This window comes from Zonotrichia leucophrys, chromosome 8 (genome assembly GCF_028769735.1).
Source record: "Zonotrichia leucophrys gambelii isolate GWCS_2022_RI chromosome 8, RI_Zleu_2.0, whole genome shotgun sequence".
NCBI lineage: Eukaryota > Metazoa > Chordata > Aves > Passeriformes > Passerellidae > Zonotrichia > Zonotrichia leucophrys.
Genome location: NC_088178.1, coordinates 18987894 through 19011565, shown reverse-complemented (window position 1 = coordinate 19011565; position 23672 = coordinate 18987894). Strand labels below are relative to the sequence as shown.

The 23672-nt window shown below is 40.4% G+C and overlaps 2 protein-coding genes across 19 annotated transcripts in view; one reads left to right on the top strand and one right to left on the bottom strand.

The window, feature by feature from the left end:
• Positions 1–678: 678 nt before the first annotated feature.
• NEXN (nexilin F-actin binding protein) lies at positions 679–23417 on the top strand. 14 transcript variants are annotated; one of them, XM_064719178.1, is made up of 14 exons: positions 718–734; positions 7812–7893; positions 8951–9142; positions 9287–9368; positions 9455–9603; positions 10908–10949; positions 12104–12298; positions 12378–12551; positions 14829–15014; positions 18899–19099; positions 20397–20618; positions 21694–21879; positions 22458–22815; positions 22918–23417. In XM_064719178.1, exons 2-14 carry the CDS (start codon positions 7867–7869, stop codon positions 22929–22931), a joined length of 2028 nt encoding a protein of 675 aa, XP_064575248.1. In that variant the 5' UTR covers positions 718–734; positions 7812–7866; the 3' UTR covers positions 22932–23417. The 14 variants fall into 14 exon arrangements, with proteins under 14 accessions (XP_064575253.1, XP_064575248.1, XP_064575242.1 ...); XM_064719172.1 differs by lacking the exon at positions 718–734 and adding an exon at positions 1113–1290 and having other exon boundaries at positions 7816–7893; positions 18902–19099; XM_064719171.1 differs by lacking the exon at positions 718–734 and adding an exon at positions 1113–1290 and having other exon boundaries at positions 7816–7893.
• The window catches only part of FUBP1 (far upstream element binding protein 1), a 33096-nt gene continuing 21951 nt past the window's right edge, over positions 12528–23672 (bottom strand). The window contains exons 21-22 of one of the 5 annotated variants that reach the window (XR_010441148.1): positions 14070–14299; positions 12528–12656 (exon numbers count right to left, since the gene is read on the bottom strand). Coding sequence is in view for 1 of the 5 variants with exons in the window: in XM_064719187.1 (XP_064575257.1) it covers positions 14282–14299 (18 nt within the window). In the remaining 4 variants the exon portion in view is untranslated. Of the gene's footprint in view, positions 12657–12884; positions 14300–23672 lie in introns of those variants that run through there. The other 4 variants (XR_010441147.1, XR_010441150.1, XR_010441151.1 and 1 more) reach the window with 4 other exon arrangements.

The window sequence follows — 23672 nt, the reverse complement described above, 5'->3', positions numbered from 1 at the left end:
TAGACCTCCTTTATGGAGCAATGTAAATAATGAAATAGAGGACATAAAGAGTCTAACCCCTATTGCTGTGGAAGGGCCACGTGCCCGTGCTTTGATCTGCCCAGATTTGCTTTGTGTGTTGCACGTTTATGTGTTCATCTGCTGACAGCGGGGGGGTCCCTGGCAGTCAGGAGCCCCCACGCCGCTCTTGTGCTTCAGAACGGGGGTGGCACTGGGGGAAAGTGCCCGCTCTGTCCTTCAAAAGGCAAACGCCTTTCGTGTCTGAGCTGTGGCGACCGTGCTTCAGATCTGCACAGCCTAAGGGCATGTGCTTGTTGTCCTAATGCTGATAACCCAACTGCAAGTTGGGCTCCGGTCCGGCAGACACAATACAAGGGAGATAGGAAGAGGAAAGTTCTGCACTGGAAACCTTGCAGCTGAACATGTAGGAAAAAAGTCATCTTCAAGCAGGAAAAGGAATGTGTTCAGATGTAATAAAATCACGTTTCGGCCGCTGCTTTGTAAAGTTCCCAGCGACAGGCGCTGCTTTGAGCCACCGCGCTCTGCCTCTCGCAGTCTGGCACTAGGGAGATTCCTCCCCGCTCCATCAGCGGACTGTCACATTACTATTATTAGTTGGTCGCTCTCCATGTGCCATTAACCGACCCGGCTCCGGACCGCCGTAGGTATAAAACCCCGCGGGCCGGCAGAGCCGGGGCAGCGGAGCGCTCCCTGCGTGCGGGGCCGGGGTTGCGGTGAGTGGGGCTGACCCGGGGCTGCCGGGCAAGCGCAGCCCCGCCGGTACCGAGCCGGGGGAAGCCGCGGTGCTCGGGACCAGCGCGGGCAGGGCGAAAGCTGGTGGGGGCGGTGGGTCGCGGTGGGTCCCGGTGCGCCCGCGGAGCCCCCGCGGCCGCTCGCCCGCTGCCCTGCGGCGGGGCCGGCACGGCCAGGGACGCGCAGCTGAGCCTCGCCGTCTCGGTTATTTATAGCTCGGTGCTGCTTCCAGCCCAAAATTAGCCTGTTGGCCGGGCTGCTGCCTGCGGGAGGGGGGCTGGCTGGCTGGCTGCGCCCCCCGCGCGGCCAGCGAGGGGCCGGGCACGGCGCGCCGAGCCGCAGGGGCCGGGGACGAGCCGGGCCGGGCCGGGCCAGCTGCCGCGGCGCGGGGCTCGCCTGGAATGCGGGCGCCGGGCGCGCGTCGCGACTTTTATGGAAAGTTGCAGCGGCGGAGCGGCGGCCGCAGCCAAGGGGCGCTCGGCAGCGCAGCCCGCCCGCCGCCGGAGCGCCCCGAGCCGCAGCGCGGGCAGCGCACAGGTAAGAGCGGCTCCGCCGCCGCGGGGCACAGCGCGGCCCGGCCCCCCCGCCCCGCTCCCTTCCCCGCCGCCCCTCAGCCGGCCCCGCTGCCCCGGCTTGCGGCGGGTCTGGGGCTGGAGCTGGGGCTGCCCGCTGCGCTCCTCGGCCGGAGCCGCGGCGGGAGCGCCGTCTCCTTTCGCCGCCGAGACCGCTTCGCTCCGCCGGCCGCCGATCCCAGCACTGTCCGCAGGGCTGCGGGGCAGCCGCCCGTTCGCACCGCGGCCGCGGCGGGAGGGCCCGGGCCGGGCAGCGCCGGGGGCTGTGCGGCCGCAGCCGTGAGGGAGCGGGGCCTGAGGGCGCGGGCCGGGCGGGCGCGGCCGCAGCGGTTTAACCGAAGGCGCCGCCGTGCGCGGGGCTCTGCCCGCCCGGCCCCGTGAGGCGGCCCGGGGGACGCGGAGCCCGGGAGGGCCGTCCCGCCCTGCCGTGAGGGACCCGCGGTGAGTGATGTGCGGTTCATTAAAGTTAGCTGAAAATCCCCGAAATCCCCGATTTTCGGAAGCCGCGCGTCTCTAGGCGCGGAGTTCAGTTTTGTTGGTGTGGTATCAGCAGCGAGGGCGTACTGGATGCGTCCATTGGTTCTGCTTCGCTCTGGAGTGATGGCTGTAAAACAGAGGGGCTTGGAAGAAATATTTGGCTTCTGTGACAGGTTGCAAATTAGTTATTATCACGTTTGTTTTAGGTAAATAAGGGCTTCTTTTAAGCTGACAAGTATTGAAAAAAGCATATTTAATTTCAAGCATGTTAGAATTTCAAGAGTTAATCAGCAAATACTTGCATGGTAGCAAACACTGTACTCTTAACCTTAGATCTCAGGTCTTAAGAGACATTAGCTCTCCTAGAAAATTGTCCAAGTAAACGAAATTATGAATTATAATTAGTTCTGTAGGAGGGCCAACTGTATCATTAAGGAGCATGCAGAAGTATGACAACATGACTGGTCTATGCAGAAAGCACAGCCTGGTGAAATACAAGAGCTGGGTAGGTGGCTTAAGACATTAGTAAGGAATACTTTGACTGCGTTTGGAATGTATTAGATGAGTAGTTTTCTCAGTGAACGAAGCCAGGCAAGCATTCATGCTGTTATCCAGATTTTAAACTCCTTTAAGGAGAACCAGTGCCGTGATCAAGCTGGCTGAGGGGAGGCACTGGGAGAGCGGTGCAGGAGGTGATGGAAGCCACCCTTGCTGTGCACTGAGGGCAGCTGTGCCAGCTCAGGTGAGGGTGCTACACACGATGCAGCTCTTTACAGGCATCAGCACCACCAGCAGCGGGGTAGGGCTGCTCCAGGGGAAGCAGCAGTGTGTCTCTAGGAAGCCCTGGAGACCTCTCCTTTGGGCAGAGGCAGAGCTCAGGCCACGGCCACTGTGGGTGACCAGCCCTGCTTCAGTCTGAGCTGGCCAAGAGCGTTTCTGACAAGAGGCAGAAAGGCTGTGTCCTGTCAGCAGGGAAGATACAGATTGCAATAGCACCTCGTGGCCAGCATTTGTGTTTCCTTGGTCTCTGAAGTCCTGTCATTGAAGTCAACAGAGCACTTGGTTCATCTTCAGCTGCTGGACACAGCGGGGAATGGAGGAACTCTGGGGTGGGGCAAAATATCCTGGTTTATCTCATGGGGAGCTCAGTTCACAATTTACTGCCACTTCCATTTGGATCAGCAGATGCCATGGAACATGAAATCATGGGCCAGAAGATCCCAGCAGTGCTTCCCCACTACCAGAGCAGTCTCTGAACCCCCATTATGTTTGCTCTGGAGCCTGTGTACCCCAAAACAGCAGAAGAGAGTAAGGAATCAGCAGACCTTTTGTGCAGAGAAGGGTGATCACATTTTTTAACAGTTGGGCTGATTGGCACTGCTGCTTTAGGAGTGTTTACAGCTGTATAAAACATAGGCATCCTTTATAATATGCATGTTTTTATAAATAACACCCTATCTGCAAGGAGTATTCTACAACAAAATAAGACTCTCAATAGATACTGAAGTGTGATAAATTCAAAGATTGAGGAAAAGATTGTAAAATTAACTGGGCCACTTGTTGGTAAGCATTCTGGTCTTTAATTATGAAGGCTTAATGAAGGAAATACAAGTGAGTGGAAGTAGTTTTGCATTTTGCATTTATACAAAATGAGAAGTTTAGACAGCTGGTATTAATTGTCATAACTCACTGGCTGCAGTGGAGCTGATGGTTGATGCCAGCTCAGGATGTTCCCCTGTGCATGATAATTTTAGTATCTACTTCAGTATCTGTAATTTGGTACAACAACTGGTAGTGTCATTCCAGAGCAGTTACAGGCAGGACATAAATGATGGCCATTTCCCCTCCTCTGTCCAGTTCTGTTTAATATTTTATTAAATATTCCAGTGCTGGGCACTGTGTTTGCCTCTGCTTGGTGCTTTGGCTGCAAGCAGTGAGTTTCCAACTCTCACAGTTTGGTTTTCTTATATAATGGAGACTTCCCTGCAAGTAGATCACAAAGAGGGGACAGATGGTAAACGTAGCTGAGACCGTGCCATGAAGGGCTTATTTATAACCCACAGTACCCAGGAGGGGAGCAGGGGCCCTTTGAAAGGAGAAATCACTGAGGAACTGGACCTTTTTTTCAAGTCCTGACTTCATACTCCTATTGTAAAGAGTGCTGTTTGGTTCAGGGAAATGATGGTATTTTTTGTGTCTGTGAAGATGCTTATCAAGCCCCTGAAAAACAAGATTTTTTTAAAAAGAAAGCAAATTTTATTATTTATAGGAAGGTTTTTTATTTTTTTAATCTGGTTAAAGCTGTACAACTTTTTTTTTTTTTCTTATCACTTGAGGACTATGACCTGCTTTCAGAAATGGAAATTAATTAAATTTAAGGAGATAGATTTTGGGACTTGTAAGCCATCAAACTTCTGTGTCCCCTTAATGGTTTTCTTTTTTGACTTTTCTTCCCCAAAGATTTTAGGGAGGCTGCATGAAAAGTTGAAAAAGAGCTGTGATCATAACAGGTCAAGGCATATCTGAGCTGATTGCTTGTCCATTTACAGTGAATGAGTAAGATGTTTGAGAGCAGTAATTTATATTTTACAGAACATTTCTGATCTGTTCCTGATTTCCTATGTATTATTGCTTTTGTGTGAAATTTTCACTTGAACTTAGAGCTCCCTCTCTGCATAACAGCCAGTCAAATTAAGTGGCATTTTCTCTTTTTTCCAGTTCCAGAGTTAGGACCACCACTGGGTGCAGGTTAAATTTTTCTTGAGGAGAGGACCCTTCAAAGGGACCCTGCAGTTTGGTAGTTTCAGTATAAAGCTCCTAACACTTGATAACTTTATCAAAGATATGTCATTTAATTGTGGGAAAGATAAAATGTGGAGAGAAGAAAAAATTACACAATTTTCAGGTGAATGCTGGAGTGATGAGTTTGGGATGGCAAAGGGAAACAAGGTGAACTCGTTTTTTGATCACAGTTATGTTCAAAATTATCATCTGGGATTCTTTTTGAGTGGGAAGCTTCAATGAGGAGCTCTTACAGCTTCTGCTGGGGCATTTTTGTTGATCTTGGGAAAGAAAAGATGAGACTGAATATTAAGATTGGACAGCTTTGTAATAGGATGAACAGTTTCTGAAGTAAGCAACTAAACAGGCAGGCTCACATTGCCTCAAAAAGTAAGAATTGCCTTTATTGGATGAAAATACAAAACAAGAATACATACATATAAATGGGTGATTTAATATAACTAGTTCATCTCAAAAGGAAATTAGTAGGTCAAGGTTTCTTGGGTTGGAAAATCTATTACTGCGTTCTTCTGCAGGGCTGTTGGCAGATGAGGAAGGCACTGTTCTTCCATGATTTGTTGGTGCCAGGACTTCCTGATGCAGCCACTTGGGTTTCCTCAGCACCAGTTCATGGACTGTGAGCCTCTCCTGAGGCTGAGGCAGATACAGAGGAGCTTCTCTCTGAGTGGTTGTTCCCAAAGCCCTGGTCACTGCCTCACAGACCCAATCCAAAACTCAAGAGTGCTTCATTTTTCTTCAATATTTTGATTGTCTTTATTGGAAATGACCCATCTGCCCTGAGGGGTGGCTGGGGCAGGGTCCAGCTGCTCATCCTGCTCAAGGTTTAATGGCCATGCAGAGGGCTGGGAGTGCACACATGGGTGCTATCGTGTTCAGCAGTGTGCTGGTGCTTTATATCAATATCTTTTAGCATCAGAGGTGGAGGTAGGATGACTTGCAGAGGCAAAATGCCTTAGAGCCAGCTGGCTAACCTTCAAACATATTAGAGTTAGTGATGCCAATGAACTGGAAAGTAGCCTAAAGTAAAAGCAGATATGGCAGTATTCCAAATGGCAGAAACATATCTGCCATCTTGGAGGCCCACAACCTGTTGGACTGGCACTATTTTGGAAGTTCAGACAGCAGGAATTTGCAAAGAAGATTTCTTCCAACTTCTTTTGCACTTCTAAGAAAAATTTCAGATTTGTTATCCCACTGTTGAGGTTCGGGTAATTGGAACTATCAGAAAGGTTCAAGACAAAGTCTTAACTCAGGAACATCTTCTTACAATTAATTGCACTAATAAACCAGACTTTGGAATAGTAATTTTTCAGATGACTTTAAGATGAAGCCCTATCCATGGGGTACATTGCTGTGGTCACAATTTGTGGTAACCTTACCTTGAGGTGTTGATGTGAGATGGAATTTCTTGTGACAGATTATCTTTGAGTGTTCTCTGCTCCAGCCCCATGTCAAGGGTAACATGTGTCTGTGTCCCAGGTCACTTCAGTGCAGCATTGCACCAATTCATGACATTCCTTTGCTTTCTGATGGGCTCCTGCAGTCAAGCTTTGAGTCAGCTGCTGGATGTTTAGTACAAGGCTAAAGGCTGCCAGCCCCAAGTGGGGAAGGAGCCTTTAAATGAGCAGAGCAGCAAAAGAAGAGAACAGAGAACTTCCTCTAAGACCTGCTTAGAGAAATAAGGGAGTTAAAAGATTTGCAGTAGTTTTAAGGTTACACTGATCACAGTGGGGATTTTACTTACATGGATAGAAGTCAGCTAAGGCTTACAGAGCTGGGAAAATCCTGCACAGTGTACAAATGGATGGCAAAGCCTATGGAGACCCTGAGGCTGCAGAATGCTGATGCAGTTATCTCCCTTTCTACACTTGACACAATTCTAACATGCTATTGCTGACCTGAAATCTCAATAGGAACTGCTACTTAGTGATTACATGTTCATGAGTGAGAAACTGAAATGCCTTGGATTCCTATCAGTCTACAAGTGAAGGAGTGGGGTGAGGACGGTGTGACTTTCCCTACTAACTGGTGGAAAGGGAGCACCAAAGTGCTCTCCAGAACATCCCCATTGAAGCCAAAACTGAAGAGTTTAGAACTTGTAAATCAGGACAAGTGTTGGTAGCTAAATGCTCTCCTTTCATATGTTGTGACTGCTTTCATTGGGAAAAACATCCCAAGATCTCTAAGAATCCCATTCCTTTTGTGTAGCTACAGCAGTGCCAGTGAGCACTGGTGATGTTGGTGTATTTTTGAAGAGGTTACATGAAAAGAACTCTTAATATTAATTCTTTTCAAAAGTACATAAATATTTCTATGTTTATAATCTGTTTGCAATTAACACTTAGAGAATTTGAAAAATAAGAGCTTAACTTTCCATATCATGAAAATCCCTGACTTCAGCTCCTCTAAACCACAAGTGAGAAATCCCTTCCAGTGCTAAGCTGCTTTTCCAGAATTTTTGCTTAAAATCTTTGAGCCCCTTATTTGCACCATATTTGGCACACTCAGTTTAGGCTTTCCTGGGACTCAGAGTATCAATACAATACAACAGTAGTAGCACTGGAGTCACATCATGATTTCCTTCCTCCCATGAGCTCTGATAGACCTGAAGCTGAAAAGAAGAGAAAAAGAAGAGAAAGTGCCTTTCTGTTAGCTTCCTAGTATACAGTGTACTTTAAAATTTCTAACAATTTTCTTCTGAAAAATGCTATGCAATTTCCGGAAGACAGCTAAATGATAGAAATGCTTTATCTGTACGTGGCTTACCTATCCCATTCCATAGCTTTTGCCGCTCCTTTTCCCTGGGGAAGGGAGAGCGGGACTCGGTACCGTGTGCCGGGTGCAGGCCGGGATGGCACAGGCGCTGCCCCGGCCCCTCTCCCCTCCCGAGCCCCGGGACCGCAGCTTGGCAGGAGCAGCGCGGGCAGCCCGAGCTTGGCTCCGAGTTTTGTTGTTTTTTAAAAGGGAAATTAGAACCCAACATCTAGGACTATATAGAGGAGTTATGAGCATGAATAGTGAATCATAAGCTTGTTCTTTTAATTACTGTGGCATACTTAGAACCTATTCATGTCTGCAAAAGCCCCAGCGGACCAAGTGAAATTGTGATCCATCAATTTCAGCCTATGCAAACTTATTTACAGGAAGATGGTTAAAGCATCATTTAAAAGGACAAGAAAGGAATGTAACTACAACTGTTTCTTTTAGGTAGAAACTGAAAGCCATCTTAAACATACCAGGTGCAGAGCACAATACAGTAACCATGAATGACATTGCACAGAAAACTGAGGTATGTACCCATTTTAAAGTAATCAAGGCAATGTAATAATTTACAACTGATGCTTGCAGGAGTAATAATTACAAATAATTGTAAAAGACAATTATACTGGAAATCTGCTGGTATTTTTAGACAATGAAAGGGGTTTTGTTAAGTAGCTTAAGATTTGATGGAATCTGTGAATTATGTTCTTATTAGAAAAACATGGAGGAGGAGGGTGAAATATGGAAAAGGTTTAAATGTTGGTGGGGAAATTCCGGGCAACATTTACATCTGATGCTAAAATGTAATTATACTAGGCTACTTCAAGTATTTCCTCTGCTACATAGACTTACTGAGTAGCAGGAACAAAACCTTCTGGTGTAGCTGGGAAAATATGAAACAAAGCATGTTTTTAGCCAGTTTTCTCAGTATTACTTTATTGAGAACATTCCTGTTGTCATCACTGTAAAAAGACAAAACTTCACAGTAGCTCTGAAAGTGGGAACCTTTGGTGTTTGGACACCCACAGAGTAACCATTGGCAAAGAAGTTTCATTTGCTGCATCACCATCAGAGCCCTGGTGGTCCAGTGATCTTTGCACTTTGTAACATAAAATCTCTGGGCTCCTGTTTTTTTCTAGATATTGAAAAAGTAAGCATATTGCAAGTTTTAAATTAAGAACTACTACTGTTTATTTCAAGACTCTAGATGGCTGTTGAAGTGTTGCAGAAGAACTCTCATATGTATTGTATTATGTATCTATGTCTTTTTATCCCTTTTAAATGTTAGGGGCAGAGAGTCTCTTTGGTGACTGCTTAAGATTGAAAGCAACAATAAAAATCTGTATCTAATTTAATAGTTTAATATAATGCTGAATGTTGTTTTGGATATTTTACAATTTATGACTATTTATGAGCAAATATAATGATGCTTAACTGATGATGGCTCATGGCACCAAGTTCATAATCTCAATTGCACTTCTGTTTTATGTTCTTACATTCTTTCTAATCCAATCTATCAGAAATATTCTGTCCATCTGTTTCACCTTTCTTTTTCTTATCTTCATTTCTTCTATATCTTCACCAAGATTCTGCTTTCTTCATCTAAACCCGTCCAAAAGTCCTATGTGCCCAAGCTTCACAAGGGTGATGTAAAGGATAAATTTGAAGCAATGCAGAAAGCAAGGGAAGAAAGAAATCAAAGGAGATCTAGAGATGAAAAGCAAAGAAGAAAAGAACAATATGTTAGAGAGAGAGAATGGAACAGGAGAAAGCAGGAGGTTATTTTCTTTGCTAATACTTTGTGTTATAATATTTAATATTATATCTGAAAATCTATATAAATTCACATTATTTGAATACAATAATACTGGGATTTCATTTAAGTTATAAAGACATTTTACTTTCTGTGCTTCATCAACTAGATGAAAGAACTGCTTGGATCTGATGAAGATGATGAGACCAAACTATCTAAAACAGAAAAGGGTTATGTTCCAAAGCTCATAGGTAAGAGAGGCCTGACTTTAAAGGCCACAGAATTCCCTGGGTAGGTGTTAGATGGAACTGCTGAGCTGTGCATTTCATGTCCACAGGAACTGTTAAAGGCAAGTTTGCAGAAATGGAGAAGCAAAGGCAAGAAGAAGAAAGAAAAAGAACGGAAGAAGAAAGAAAGCGCAGAATTGAACAAGATATGATTGAGAAAAGAAAAATTCAAAGAGAATTGGCAAAAAAGGCACAGGAGGTATGTTTATCTGATCACAACAGTCAGGATGTAATTGTAAACAACAAACACTAAAAATGTTTTGTATTGATCAGAAAGATTGATCTTAAGATTTCTCATAGTAGAGATTTACGTGGGAGATGCTCAGTGGGGTGGAAGTGAGATATTATGTTCAGTCTTCATTTCTTTACAGTAACAATTTTCTTGTAAGCTCCAAAGTTGAGTTGCAGATGAAACTGCACAGGTATAAACCTGTTAGAAACCATGCACAAATTTTGGTGTCATATGCATATAAGTTTACTAAACTAATATGAAAATGTTTCTTGTATTTTATAAACTCTTACTTTAGACAACCTTTCCCTGTAAGTTAGTGGATAGAGCTCAGTGATACATGAACTAAGGCAAGCAAGAAGTAGTAAGAAAACGCCAGTGGCAGGTAAAAATGAGACAACACTAATGCAGTAAAAATAATAAATCATGAAGATCCAGGTCATGTTTTATTCCTTTGCCATTTTGCGAATCATCATTGCATAAATATATAACATATGAACAGACTCCAACTTTTATTGATGCCAATAAAGCAAATTCTGTCTTTTGTAGGATATCAAACTTAATCCCTTTTGCAAGTTTTCTTCAGTGCTGCAAATACTGCAGTGAGAGTAAGCATTTAAATTATAGACTAAAAACATATGCAAATTTCTGTTTAACCAAATGATAGTAGTACTTCATTTAGGTTTGAATTTGTTGTAAGAAATGAAAAGCAGTGCTATAGAGAAGTCAGTTTTTGGACAGTCTTTTCTACTAGAACTTCTAACATGGTTAAAATTGTACGTTTAATTGGCATTGTATCTAGCATATATTTAATGTACCCTGCAAGGCAGAAGTACTTACATGTAGAATTTTAAAAAGTGTGTCAGTTTTAGGCCATAGCATAGGAAGCAAACACAGCATTGGGCTTTTTTCAGGAGCTGAGGGGAAGACAATGTCATGTGAATCAGAAATAATCAATGACTTTGCTTTAGGGTTTTTTTGAATTTTTTTTTTTTTGAAAAAAATGAAGAATGGACATCTCAAGTACTGTTCTTGGTTCAGCAGTGTTGAGAATGCTTTAGCAGACTTTGTGTGGGATGTTTTATGTCTTGTTGCCTCTTCCTCGACAAGCTGACCTACCTGAAGTATTCCAGCAGAGCCTCGCTCCTTACCTCCTCTGTGAATTTATGTGCTACATACATATCACTGATACAAAAAGAATTTCCAGTTCTATGTTTGCAACTCTAAGGCAAAGAGCCAAATTAATGTAATCATATGAAATTCTCATTTAATAGATTGATGACTTTAACAATACGGGAACTGAATCAGCAGCTGAGGTAATCAGATTTTTTTAAAGAAATGTTCACCTACATTTTTATTCACTTTGTTTTATTATTGTAATTTGGGTTGGGAAAACTTAGAAAACAGCACAGAAATATCTAATTAAAGTTCAACAAAGGAGTTAACAAATTTTTAATGTATATGGAACTATCTCTATACTTGAAGTCAATATAGTGAAGTCTGAAACAGAGCCTGCACTATGAATATTTTGTGGCTAATTAAGAACATCTAAAATGTAAATATTCAAAGCCACCAGAATTATTTTATATATATTAGGAATTCTTTTCCTGATATATATATATATATATATATATATATATATTAGGGATTCTTTTAAGTCCTCTGGCTTTGCAAAGAATTATCTTAAAAGCTCTTTGCCTTAAACTTGAAATTAAAGGGGGATTCTGACAATATGCAGATGTTTGAACACCTCACTCAGTTAACTTTGTTATTTTTTTTACTAATATACCATACGGGTTTTGATTTATCTTGCAAATAAATGTTTCATTTCAAAAACTGGGCCCAAAGGTCCTACTGTCTTTCACTAACACAAGAAAATCACACTCCTACTACAGTTTTGGAAAGAAAAAACTAAACCTGCAAATTCATCAGTTTTAACTTATTTGGCAGGAGGGAAAAATATGGGTAAATTATATTTTGGCAAATAAATTGTAAATAGAGAGTTGAAGCAGCAACATCCTTCAAGAAACAATTACTGTACCTGACAAATTACATATTAGAAATTACAAATTACATATTTCTGTGTTGAGCTATTGGCTTATTCCAGCTGCAGTTTATTATCATTTACATAATAAATATAAAACTGGAAGTAGAGTGTGGTTACAATTCTCGTACATTCAAAATTACACCTGTTCTTTCCCAAACCTTGAGATTTTATGGCAAACAGTTAATGAAAATCCATAAAGGAATTAAGGAGTTTGCCAGCCATTATGTTTAAAATATAATTCAGTTCTTGATACTCTTCAGATATTAGAAGAAAACCAGTGACTTTATTCTTGTGGGCAATATTCAATACAAGTAAATCTTTTGGAAGCTTTGGTGCACACACATTAAACAGCAGGTTCATTAAGAACTGAGGCCACCTACAAGTCAAGTGCCATGAAAATGTAATAAATATCTTTTTGGACAGGAAGGGGATGAATCACTGCTAGTTACAGTAGTGCCTGTAAAAAGCACCAGGACATCTGGGAAGATGAAAATAAACTCTGAGAACACAGGAAAAGAGAGAGCAGAACAAGGAAAGACACAGGATGAAGAAATGGCGCTAAAAGATGAGAAACAAAACCAACTCCTTAAGGAACCCAAGTGCCTTTCATTAGTCCAGGTAAAGCAGTGATCCAAAAATAGCTATATAATAGATATTTATTGGCTTAAGATACAACTGTTTCATTTTTCTTACCCAGGGTGAAAATGAAAACAGTGAAACTCAAGATCCTCTGTCTCCTGGTAAGCTGAAAGTGACATTTGAAGAGCTGGAAAGACAAAGACAGGAGAACCAAAGGCGGCAAGCAGAGGAAGAAGCGAGGCAGCGCTTGGAGGAGGAAAAACGTGCCTTTGAAGCAGCCAGGCAGAGAATGGTAAGCACACGTTCTGTTCATGCTGGTACACAATCTGCACATTCTTTCCTGTATGTGATTCTTCTCTTTTCTTCTTCCTTATCTCTATTTCAAGCTGTTAAGAGTCTGGAAATGAGTTTTTGAAAGACATTTTTGACCTTTGCTCTAACTCAGTAACCACACTGGCATAATGTTTTAGACATTCTTTTAGTGAACCAAAAAATAACAGTATTTTGATTTTGCCAGCAACTCAGTAGATTTTTTTATCTACACTTTGTAGTATCTTAAGCTGTAAGCCTTCAAGAAGATGAGTGGTTGTCTGTTTTCTCTGAAGTAGTGCTGCAGATGGCTCAGTAATTGGTTTTTGATGTAAACATTCCCTAGTAACAGAATGCTGTTTCTTAACCCCATATTTATTTGTAAATGTGATAGAAATATACATCAATTACAACTCTCCTCTTATGAAGAAAGGAAAAAAAAAAAGACAGCTCAGCTCTTTTTTATGTACTAACATAAACAACAACAAACTATAAATTACTAGAGGGAGTCCCCCAGATTGTCAGAAATGCAGCCCACAGAACCTGTTTTGTATTACAGAAAACTGCCTCCATATGTGTTCTTTATCGTAAGTCAGAGCTAGATCAGCTATAAACAGAGCTCACTGTAGTTTGCTCTTGGATCACACTGAAGGAATCATACACTTAGTATTAACCTAAGCTAACCAGATAGTTTAGCTTAGCTTATTTTTCCATACCCCATTTCCCCTGTATAGTCATGATCACTATGACTTTCTTAATTCGCATATAAAATTCACATACAAACAAGATTAACAAGAAATGAGATTTTAATCTTCCATAAAATCTTGGAAAATATTGTTTATAGGAAATTTGCTAGCTTTAACAGAGAATAATTATGCATGGACAGTTTTGGAAAACAGCTCTAGATCACTACTTCGATTATATTTCCAAAACATTCAGGACATTTATATTCTACAGAAACAAAATTAAACAACACCAACAACACAGAACTTCTAGAAAGCAGAAACACACAAATTTCCAACTGGTCCATATTGAGAGAGTTCTAGGTTTAGGCAGATACCCAAACTGTGGTTTACTTTTTCATCTCCACCTCCAATAACCTGCTGCTGTTTCACACCAATAACCTTGCTGTTATGTCTATAATGGACTTTTTTGTTTGGGGCAAGGGATTCTAGTGAAGGAGTAGAGTGAAGAAACTGAAGTAGAGTGAACTCCATGAAGTCACTTAGGTGTTCTAACTGAAGATTAGTTCACATCTCCCTTCCTTATGCTTATGCATTTATTTATCAAGTAATATGAATTAATTTACAAATTCTCTACATCAAAAGAATTTTTTTTAACATGAAGCTGTACCTACTGACCAGTGGCTGCCAAATTTTGAAGTAAACACTTTTCTTAAGAATTCAGCAGTTAATTTCCCTAAATTCTCTCTTTTTTTTTTTTTTCTTACAAATTTCAAATAAAGATTTCTCTAATTCCCTTAATGGGCTATCCCACATACCAGTCCCAGGGCTGCTCAGAGTACAGAGATCTGGATTATCAGTACTCTGACAGCTCCCAGTCACTCCCTCCATGAACAGATGAAGTACTCTGGGATGTCCTCTGAAAGGGGCTCGTGATTGCAGCTTGCAAAGCACAGGCTTCTCTCAGCACGCAAGAGTTCACTGGAGAGCAGCTACAGCGAGGAGATCAGAGTATCTCAATTCCTCTCCTTCAGTGATGATTAAATGTCTAAAAAGAAAAGAAACAAAAATCTCAGTCTGGAATAACAGCAAAATGCTAACTGATTCAGATTTGCTATAAGACTGTACAGCATTTCTTTAAGTGGTGCACTGATGAAAGCAATTTCTATACAAACAAAAAGACTTGATGATATAAACATCTAAGAAAATGATGTAAATAAAGAGAATAGAGAATGATTTACAGTAAATGATCCAACAATGAGACCATAAAGTATGTACTTAACTGTTCAGCCTCTTCCTGGTAACACACTGTTCTTTGAATTACACACTCAACACAGTTTTAAAAATTATAAAAGCTATGTGTAGGATACTGAAAATTTCTTTTCTTGCTCCCCTGGCTAGAACAAAGATTTAAATGATGCTCACAGGAACCTAAGTCTTGATTTTTTTTTTTCCCCCAAAGAGAAAACAGTACTTAGAAAAGATCAGAAAGGAATGGAGTATTTATTTGCAATAAAGAATATTTTTTCTTGTTTAGATAAGTGCTTTCTACGTTTTCCTCTCCCTATTCTCTTAAGATAAATGAAGGTGGTGATGAAGAATCTGAAAATGCTGTTAAAGAATTCCGCCCTGGTAAACTCAGACTCAGTTTTGAGGAGATAGAAAGACAGAGGAGAGAAGAGGAAAAGAGGAAAGCAGAAGAGGATGCACGACGACGCATAGAAGAGGAGAAAAGAGCATTTGCTGAAGCAAGGAAGAATATGGTATGGTATTTTGGTTTAGCACAGAATTTAATTTTTACCTAAATCCCAATCTGGAAAGAAACTCTGGGAAAAACTTTTAAATAAAGTCAGGAATACATGCTTCAACTCCTTTATTAATTAGTTCACCTTACTATTTATTATAAGGTAATGGGGTAAACTAGTCAGATTCATTTACCAAAAGTCATCAGAGAACAATCCCTCCTCACAGCCAGCCTAGAGAGGATTTCAGATAATTTAGTCCAAAGCAGGTATCATATCCAGTGGGTATTATTACACTAGATGCAACATACTTGGGAAGCAAAATGTTTCCACAAGGAGGGTTAATTGTTTTGGGATTTTTTTGGGAAGAGCAATTTCTTTTACAGCTCCAAGTTTATTCCCCTACCTCTACAGGGTGTCCATTCTTACTACTAAAAGCACTACTAATTAATGACATAGTAGAAAAATGCTCACTGCAAGTATGTATCTTGCAGTCATCTGTGGCTCTTCAGGGAGAAAAAATGAAAAGGTTGAGCTCTGCTACTTGATGTTTTTAATGCTTGTTCAGGGAAAAACAAAAAATAACTTGTGGTGTTTACCATTAGAACACTTTGCAATACTATCTTCCCTTGACAAACACAGATTTCTGTCATATGCAAGGACTTCGAAAATTTGAGTTAGGATTAAACTGGAGAGAAATTTTCAGGGGGTTAGGACTGACATTCTCTACTTGAAAGCACAGAAAGATGCCTGATTTCAGAGGTTGGCAATTACTATTTATATTTAAAAAAATAAAGAAAAAGTGGCCACAGAGCTTTTAACTGTGGTCTTCATACTTAGTGCAACCACTTCAAGATTCAGCAGGCTTTTGGATATAAGCCAGTTACTTATTGGTGGATATCAGGAAATACAGCATTAAATTACAAAAGTATAAAGTGGAATGAAGTAGTGTTTGTTTGAAAAGCGAGGGCAGGACCTGCCAGTCTAGAACTGTGGAATAACCCAGGCATCTGGTAGCACCTTCCTACATCCTCTGTGGCTGAACTGGGGAAGGCCAACTGTGTGCCCAGTAACATTTTCTTGATCACTCAAAGCAATACTTGGGAGAGAAATGAAAATTTTGTATGAGTACTGATCCTGCCAGCAGGGCTCCCTCTGCCTGGAAATTGGGCCAAAGATTTGTGCTGAAAGACTACCTAGAGAAGCTACAATGTGGATTTATATGTGATGCTGTACTGAACAATAGTGTCTGTCTGTATCTCCAAAGACAGAAAACAAAAGCTAAAGCCACTTAAAAATACCCTCAATCCAACAAAAGAATGCTATGGAGACTTTTTATGAAAAGGCAGCAGAGAACTAAAGGAAGCCCAGAAAGTATGTGCTGCTTCTGTTTTTTCCTGCTTTCTTGAGAAACTTTTTTTTGCCTTGGTGTAGCGGGAACCTAAACTCAAGTGTCCAGGCAAGAAAAACCTCACTGATAAACAGGGTGTAATCCATCATACCAGCACAGTGGCTGGGACTGCTCTACTTGCAGACAGTCAAAGTGGTCTGTAACTAAAAAAAACCTGAAATATATTTTTAGCATTTATGCACTTGAAAGTTCTCTGTTAAGTAGCATCCTGAATATGAATACTACATTTTCTACTATTAACAGAATACAATAATCTGTTTTCCTTATTTCCCACTGCTTCAAAATGTAGCAGCAGTGAAGATTGTCCTAAAATGTTTAAAAATATAATAGTCCTCCCTTTCATAGGCAGTAAAAATGAACATTAAATTGTTATTCCAGGAACTTTTTAATGTTCATTCATTTTAATTTCATTTTGGAAGTGGTAGAAATGGTAGTTTTGTGGCTGGAAAACACAAATGCCACCTCCTTTTGGATCTCCCTATTTCACATTTCCCTGTGCTATTTCCATGCTCCCCAGCATCAGTGTGATGACTTCTACACTGCAGTCTTTCACCCCCATCAATCTTTTCCTGGTAGAGACCGCAAAAAAACCCTGTCTTAGCACAAAAGCCCCAAAACAAAACAAAAAAAACTTTTCCTGTTGACTACGCTACAAACCATGATTGTTACAGGAAATTTTCTCACTACCAACCATTTCCACTTTGCAGAAAAAAAAAAAATGGCCTAATTTCACAAAATATGGCTAAAATGTTTACTGAACTAACCACAGAGGTTTTGTGCATGACATAGCTCAACTAAATCTTTCTGGTTTTTAAGCAGGGAGAAGGTGGCTGGCTTTTCATAACTCAGTTAGAAATACAGAGACAGCTGCTAGTGCATGCACAGTTTTTGAACTCTTGAGGGCAAATTCTGAATTGATGCTTCTCGTGGTCACTTAGGTTTGGTATCTTCTTGAAGTCATGAGCTTATGAACTAATGCACCACCAGCAAGAGAATTTCATGTTGCTTTGCTAATTTAGTTATGGGCAGCCTCTAAAAATTGTGGGGCATCATTTTCACTGTAGGGAGGAGTTCACAGCTTTGGTTTTTGACTTCACTTCTCTATAACATGATTTCAACAATTATGCTCATTACACAAAACAAATGAAGAATGGAAGGAATGGTGGTGCTGAAGTCCAGTTGTAAGCTTAGAGAGAAAAATCTGAGTAAAATCTGTAGAATTTAAGTGGGATTGGGCTAAAAATCTACTGAAAGAGCTGTGGCAAATAAAGAGATATGGGCAAAGTAGGTCAGGAGTGTGGTATGAACCAAGATAACACCAACAGCAGAAAAGGTGTGGGTTACAGTGGCAGTAAGCAGCAATAAATATAAATAGTGCCAGAGGCTCTTACAGAAATGCCTATTCTCTGTCCCTTTATAGTCAGAGCACTTTCTCAAATGGAAATATTACTCCTTTAATTATTGCTGTCATTTGACTGATTACTGCTGCTAGAAATGCCTACAACTTAGGGCACGTTGAGCTCTCCCATGTTTGCCACAAGGCTTTTCAAACCTGTGCTGATCAAGCAGTGCCAAAAGCCACATCACCCCCCAGTTCAGTACCTGACCAGTGCCTGACCTCACCTCACCTTTAGCTACAGAACGTTCCTGTAGAGACAATCTCTGTTAGTAAGCTGATATTGCTGCATGCACATATATTCTTATTCATAAACTTCCATTAAAATTCCTGTATAACTCACTGTCACTACTGGCTGCTTCTGTAGTGTTCAGATTCATATTTTAGTACTTCAACAAATTCAGTCTGATAAAATATTAGTTCTTGCACTTGCTGCTTTGGACATAATGAAAACTGCCTTTCCTAGGCACTATCTACAGATTAGTCCAAAAGATAGGCCAGCTGCTCCCAATGCCAACCAGGCCTAACCCTGCTCTGAAGCCATTCAGGGACAGGGAAAGGAGGAAACCCCTGCTAGTGGGTGTATAAATCAATAAACTAGCCACATAGCTTAACATAAACAATTTGTGCAAAAAGAAGAGCTGCTTCTGAATGTTCTGTTCCTTTATCCTTACTGGGAATACTAATACTGCTTTAGAACACAAATTCAGATTGCTGAAGAGAAACATTACAGATAAATGTACTTCAGTATTAAGAGCAATGACATTTAAACACAAACACTTTGTCTGAAGTAAACAAGAATGAATTGCTTTAGGTTCTAAAGGTGCATTTAGAGGACATCCTCCCCTACAGAGGGAAAATACTGCACTTTAAAAAACCACCTAATCTTCATTATAAAAGTTTAGTGCTGTAAGTAAAGTGAAATACCAACCCCCAAAGCACTCCCTCCCACAGCATCAGAGGAATGGCCACACTGGCACAGTGCCCCTGTCTGCTCTGGGGCAGATGTGACAAACAGTCACTTATCTTTATGTACCACAAGTGTCTGAACAATGCTGTGATTTCATCACAGACATAATTAATGCTCTGAATTTCCAGCAGGTGCTGGATGATGAATCACCAGAAATGTTTAAAACCTTTTCTCAAGAATCTCTCATACCTGGTAAACTGGAAATTAATTTTGAGGAGTTGCTGAAACAAAAAATGGAGGAGGAAAAGAGGCGCACAGAAGAAGAGCGTAGGCAAAAGTTGGAAATGGAAAGGCAAGAATTTAAACAGCTGAGACAAGAAATGGGACAGGTTTGTACATCAAACTATATGTTAAGTATGCTCTGAGTAAAAATAAAATTTATCACTTTGTTACTAAAAGTTTAAGACTGGAAAGAAAAATTCCTTTGAAAGAAGTTTTAAGTTAATGCATTCAATATGATGTGAAAGGAAAGAAAAATAGAAAATCTTATTTGTAAAACATTTTATATAATGACTTTTTTGTCACTAATCTATCAGGAAAATGTGTTTATCCACTCCCACCTTGGAAGCAAGTACAGTTATGAATTTGTAGTTTGGTTTTGCAATAATTTCTGAATTTCTGGACAATTACTAAAATGATTAGATAATATTTATGATCTTGGGAGAATATCTAGTTCCCAAAAGACAATACAAAAACAGAAGTAAGAGAAAGGGCAATATTCTTGCTTTTCCTTAGAGAGATACTGTGCTACCTAATGAGAAAAATACAGTGGGCTCAATTTTTTTCTAATTGGTGTTTCAAGGGTTTGAAGACTGGCACAGTTGATTTTAAAAATCACACACAAAATCTGCTTTACATGCCAATGTTTAAAACATCACACTGATGAACTTTACACTTCAGTGTGGCTGTGGGTGGCAATTCTTTTATTGTTCCCTTTTGAATGTTAGAGCACAACATTAATTTATTGTTTTACTGTTTTTGTTGCAAAGCTTGAGCAAATAGTAAAGGCTCTAGCTTGTGATGTTCTCAACTAATCCTGGGGAAGCAGGGAGAGACAGGGACATCCAGCTAAAATGCATGTACATCTTTACAATCAGGGTCATAAAAGGAGCGAGAAAAAGATCAGTAATTACAGCTTCCCATGTGGTTTGACTGCAGGATCCACAACTGCCCTTTCTTTTCCAGCCACAACATCTTGAAATGTCATTTACTTTTTCACTGAATTAGGAAAAGATAAAAAAGGCAGTATTTTATTTTTAACAAAACAGCTGTATTTTAGAGGATTACTTCATATCATGTTACAAGCAAGTAGAGGTGAATTTTGGACTCCAGCTAAGTTTTTCGTATTGGTCTGTGTCTGGTTTTCTGAATCCAAGAAGGGCAGTTTATTGACAGCAACCCTTGAACAAATGGGATATTCAAGCAAGGTATTTTAAAATCTGTATCTAGTTGAGATATTATACAAATGCATTCACCATGAGATAGCAAAGTAAAAAAAAATTACAGGGGAAATTTCAAATAACTAACAGAGCTGTAATGTATTGAATTATACCATCTGGAGGGAGAATAGGTAGTAAAAATAATGAGGGCATTTTCCATCTTACACATTCTGTCATTTCTGAACAGCTGGAAGAAGAGGCTGAAACTTTTGAGTTAAGCAAAGAATATGAAGAATTGATGAAGCTAAAAAGAAGTGGTTCTATCCAGGCAAAGAACTTAAAAAGCAAGTTTGAAAAAATAGGACAACTGTCTCAAGAAGAAATACAGAAGAAGATTGAAGAAGAGCGGGCAAAGAGAAGAGCCATGGATAAAGAAATCAGAGAAAGGGAAGCTGAAAAATTTCATGAGGTAAGTTGCATTCTGTGTATGTTAATGATCTACTTAACCAGCACACTAATGATCCAGCAGTGGAAAATGCTGCTGCTTTGATAAAATTTTGCTGTTTCCAAAATTATGTTTTCCCTTCTTTCGTGTTCCCTCCTTTGGATGCTTAAGGACATCACACCTCAGCATCCCTTAAAGAGACAGCACCAGTTTATTATCAGTGATTCGGTCAAGCAGAGTTCTGCTTTTCTGCTCAAAGCCCTACAACTCAGCATTTTAACCTGAAACCTGCCAGTCTGAGGGCTTAAAACATCATATCTGAGAATTACCTATTAATCATCACTTGAACTGCTTCTCCTTCTGAACTCTTAATTCATTCTCCACTACATGAATGGAATAAAAAACTCAATTACCCAATCCAGACAATAGCATTTGAAGATCAAGTCTCTGTGATGTACACTCACTCCTCAGGGTAGAGCAGAAGAGGGTTCATATTCATCTGTATTTCAGACCAGAACCTTCAGTTTTTCAGAGGGGAAACCCCAAGAAATGGAGCTATCAGTGCCAAAGTGGGCTGGAATCCATATGCTCAGTGTGAGCTTTTGTGATGAAATGTAAAACCTTAACAGGACTAAGCCTGATCTGAACTTCATTCTGGCTCTTCTCCACAGGAGTCACTTCAGCATCAGCTCCAAGTCTGTCCTATTTGTGAGCTTTTAATTTAATGATTGACACTCATTGTTTTCATAAGGTCAACTGTTTCAGTGTTAAACCCAATCCAACATCATGGCAAAATAATCCAGTCACTGAGGATGTACAATTGCCAAGAAGTGCTCAACTTCTATATGAATAAAACTTCAGCAATATTTTTTTACATAGAATTTTTGAAATTACTTTTGCAAAAATCTTGTGCTATCCTTGGATGAACTATTACAAAACTCACCCTACACTCAAACAAACTTCTGAAAAAACCAGGTCTCTGTGTGGCTCTGCTAAGTTAAAAAAAACCTCTGGGAACACAATACTGGTTTTGCTATCATATATATGTCTAAGGCAATAAATAATAGTTAAGCCATGTTTTTAATTATTATTTCCCAAGGATGATGATGTAGATGTGACACCAGCCATGAAATCTGAGGCTCCATTTACTCACAAAGTGAACATGAAGGCTCGTTTTGAGCAAATGGCAAGAGCCAGAGAAGAAGAGGAGCAGAGGAGGATTGAGGAGCAGAAATTGCTACGCATGCAGTTTGAGCAAAAAGAAATCGATGCAGCATTACAAAAGGTATAAATTGCAAAATAATCTTCTCCACTTGTGTCATTTAACTTAGCTTCTAAATTACCACTGTAGGCAACACTACCAGATGCAAAAGGAAAGTTCTGCTTCTTTTAGCAGGTGCTAGGAATTGCTGAAATAATATAAAATTGCTTTTGTTGTTTGCACATACTCTCCATGGAATCAAAGAATGGTTTGGGTTGAAGGGGCCTTAAAATCATCTGGTTCTGACTCCCCTGATGTAGGCAGGGACACCTCCCATGAGATCAGGCTGCTCAAAGCTCCATCCAACCTGAACACTTGCAGAAGAGCGTGAGACACTGCTGACATCCTGTGTCAGAGTATGTGACATCCTGTGAATAGTCTGAAAATGGAATTGACATTCCTGCCTGTATTTTGCACCAACATTCCAGCCTCATTAAAATGCATTTTACTGCCCGTGGCATGCCCAGATTGGGTGCATTGTAATGTATTGAGGACAGATGTGGAATTTCCTCTTCTCAGAAACACAGTAACTTGTAATGAAACGTGTGTCACTGTCAGTCATAGTGCTATTGCTACTTTAAATTCAACTTATTTTAAAACAGAAAAGGGAAGAGGAAGAAGAAGAAGAGGGAAGCATTATTAATGGTTCTACTTGTGAAGATGAGGATCAGGCTCGATCTGGAGCTCCCTGGTTCAAGAAGTCACTGAAAAACACATCAGTTGTTGATGGCGAGCCAGTGAGATTTACAGTTAAAATTACTGGAGAACCAAAACCTGAAGTTACATGGTGGTTTGAAGGGGAAATGTTGCAGGACTCTGAGGACTATCAATACATTGAAAGAGGAGAAACCTACTGCCTTTACTTGCCAGAAACCTTCCCAGAAGATGAAGGGGAATATATGTGTAAAGCAGTCAACAATAGAGGCTCAGCTGCTAGCACCTGTATTCTCACCATTGAAAGTAAGAGCTAGCATTTTAATTTGCTTATATCTCAGTCTTATTATCTGTCCTGTTATGAAAATCTAATTTCCTCTCTCTCTTAACCCTCTTTCTGTTTTCTAGCTGATGACTACTAATGCTCTACTTTAGCTGGAATCTTTCTTCCCCTCAACTTTCTTACTGCATCATCTCTTTCTCTGATGGGGCCAACTAAAGAAAGCAAGGATGTGCATTAATTTGTCATTCCTGCATCAGATAAGAATATACCCTTCAAATTGTGAGAATTCCCTACTCAATGCAAAAACTAGTATCAAAGGCTGAAACTAAAAGGAATCAATGTATGAAAGATCAACTGAAGGAAAAAGCTGAATTATCACAGTGCTCCAGCATTTGAAGACCAACTCTTGTGTAAGAGAATAAAGCTGAATACACGATCTGGAACTTGTGTAGTAGTGTAAATCTGTTGGTGTATCCTGCATGAGCACTGAATATTTAAGCTGTTTTACCTTATCCCAGAGGCACTGAACTGGCAAAGGAAATACTTCCTGATGATTTTCAAAAACCCAAGTGTACTATTTTTAAAGAATAAAAGATGACCTAAGTGCTCACCATTGCTTGAAGCAGCATAACTTCTTTTGTTTTAAAATGGGTTTACATTGAAAATGTTCTGCTCTGATTAACCTATGCAGCTGATAATCTCAAATAAAAACCATCTCCTTTAGGTTTATAGTAGTCTTTAAAGTACCAACACCTGCTTGTAAGACTCAGGATTTTTTTTCATTGATCGAATGACACCGAAACAGGCGGTGACATCTATGAGAATATTTTCACAAAGTGCCGATTTTCTCAATCTTAATGCAGTTCATTGCCACATTTAT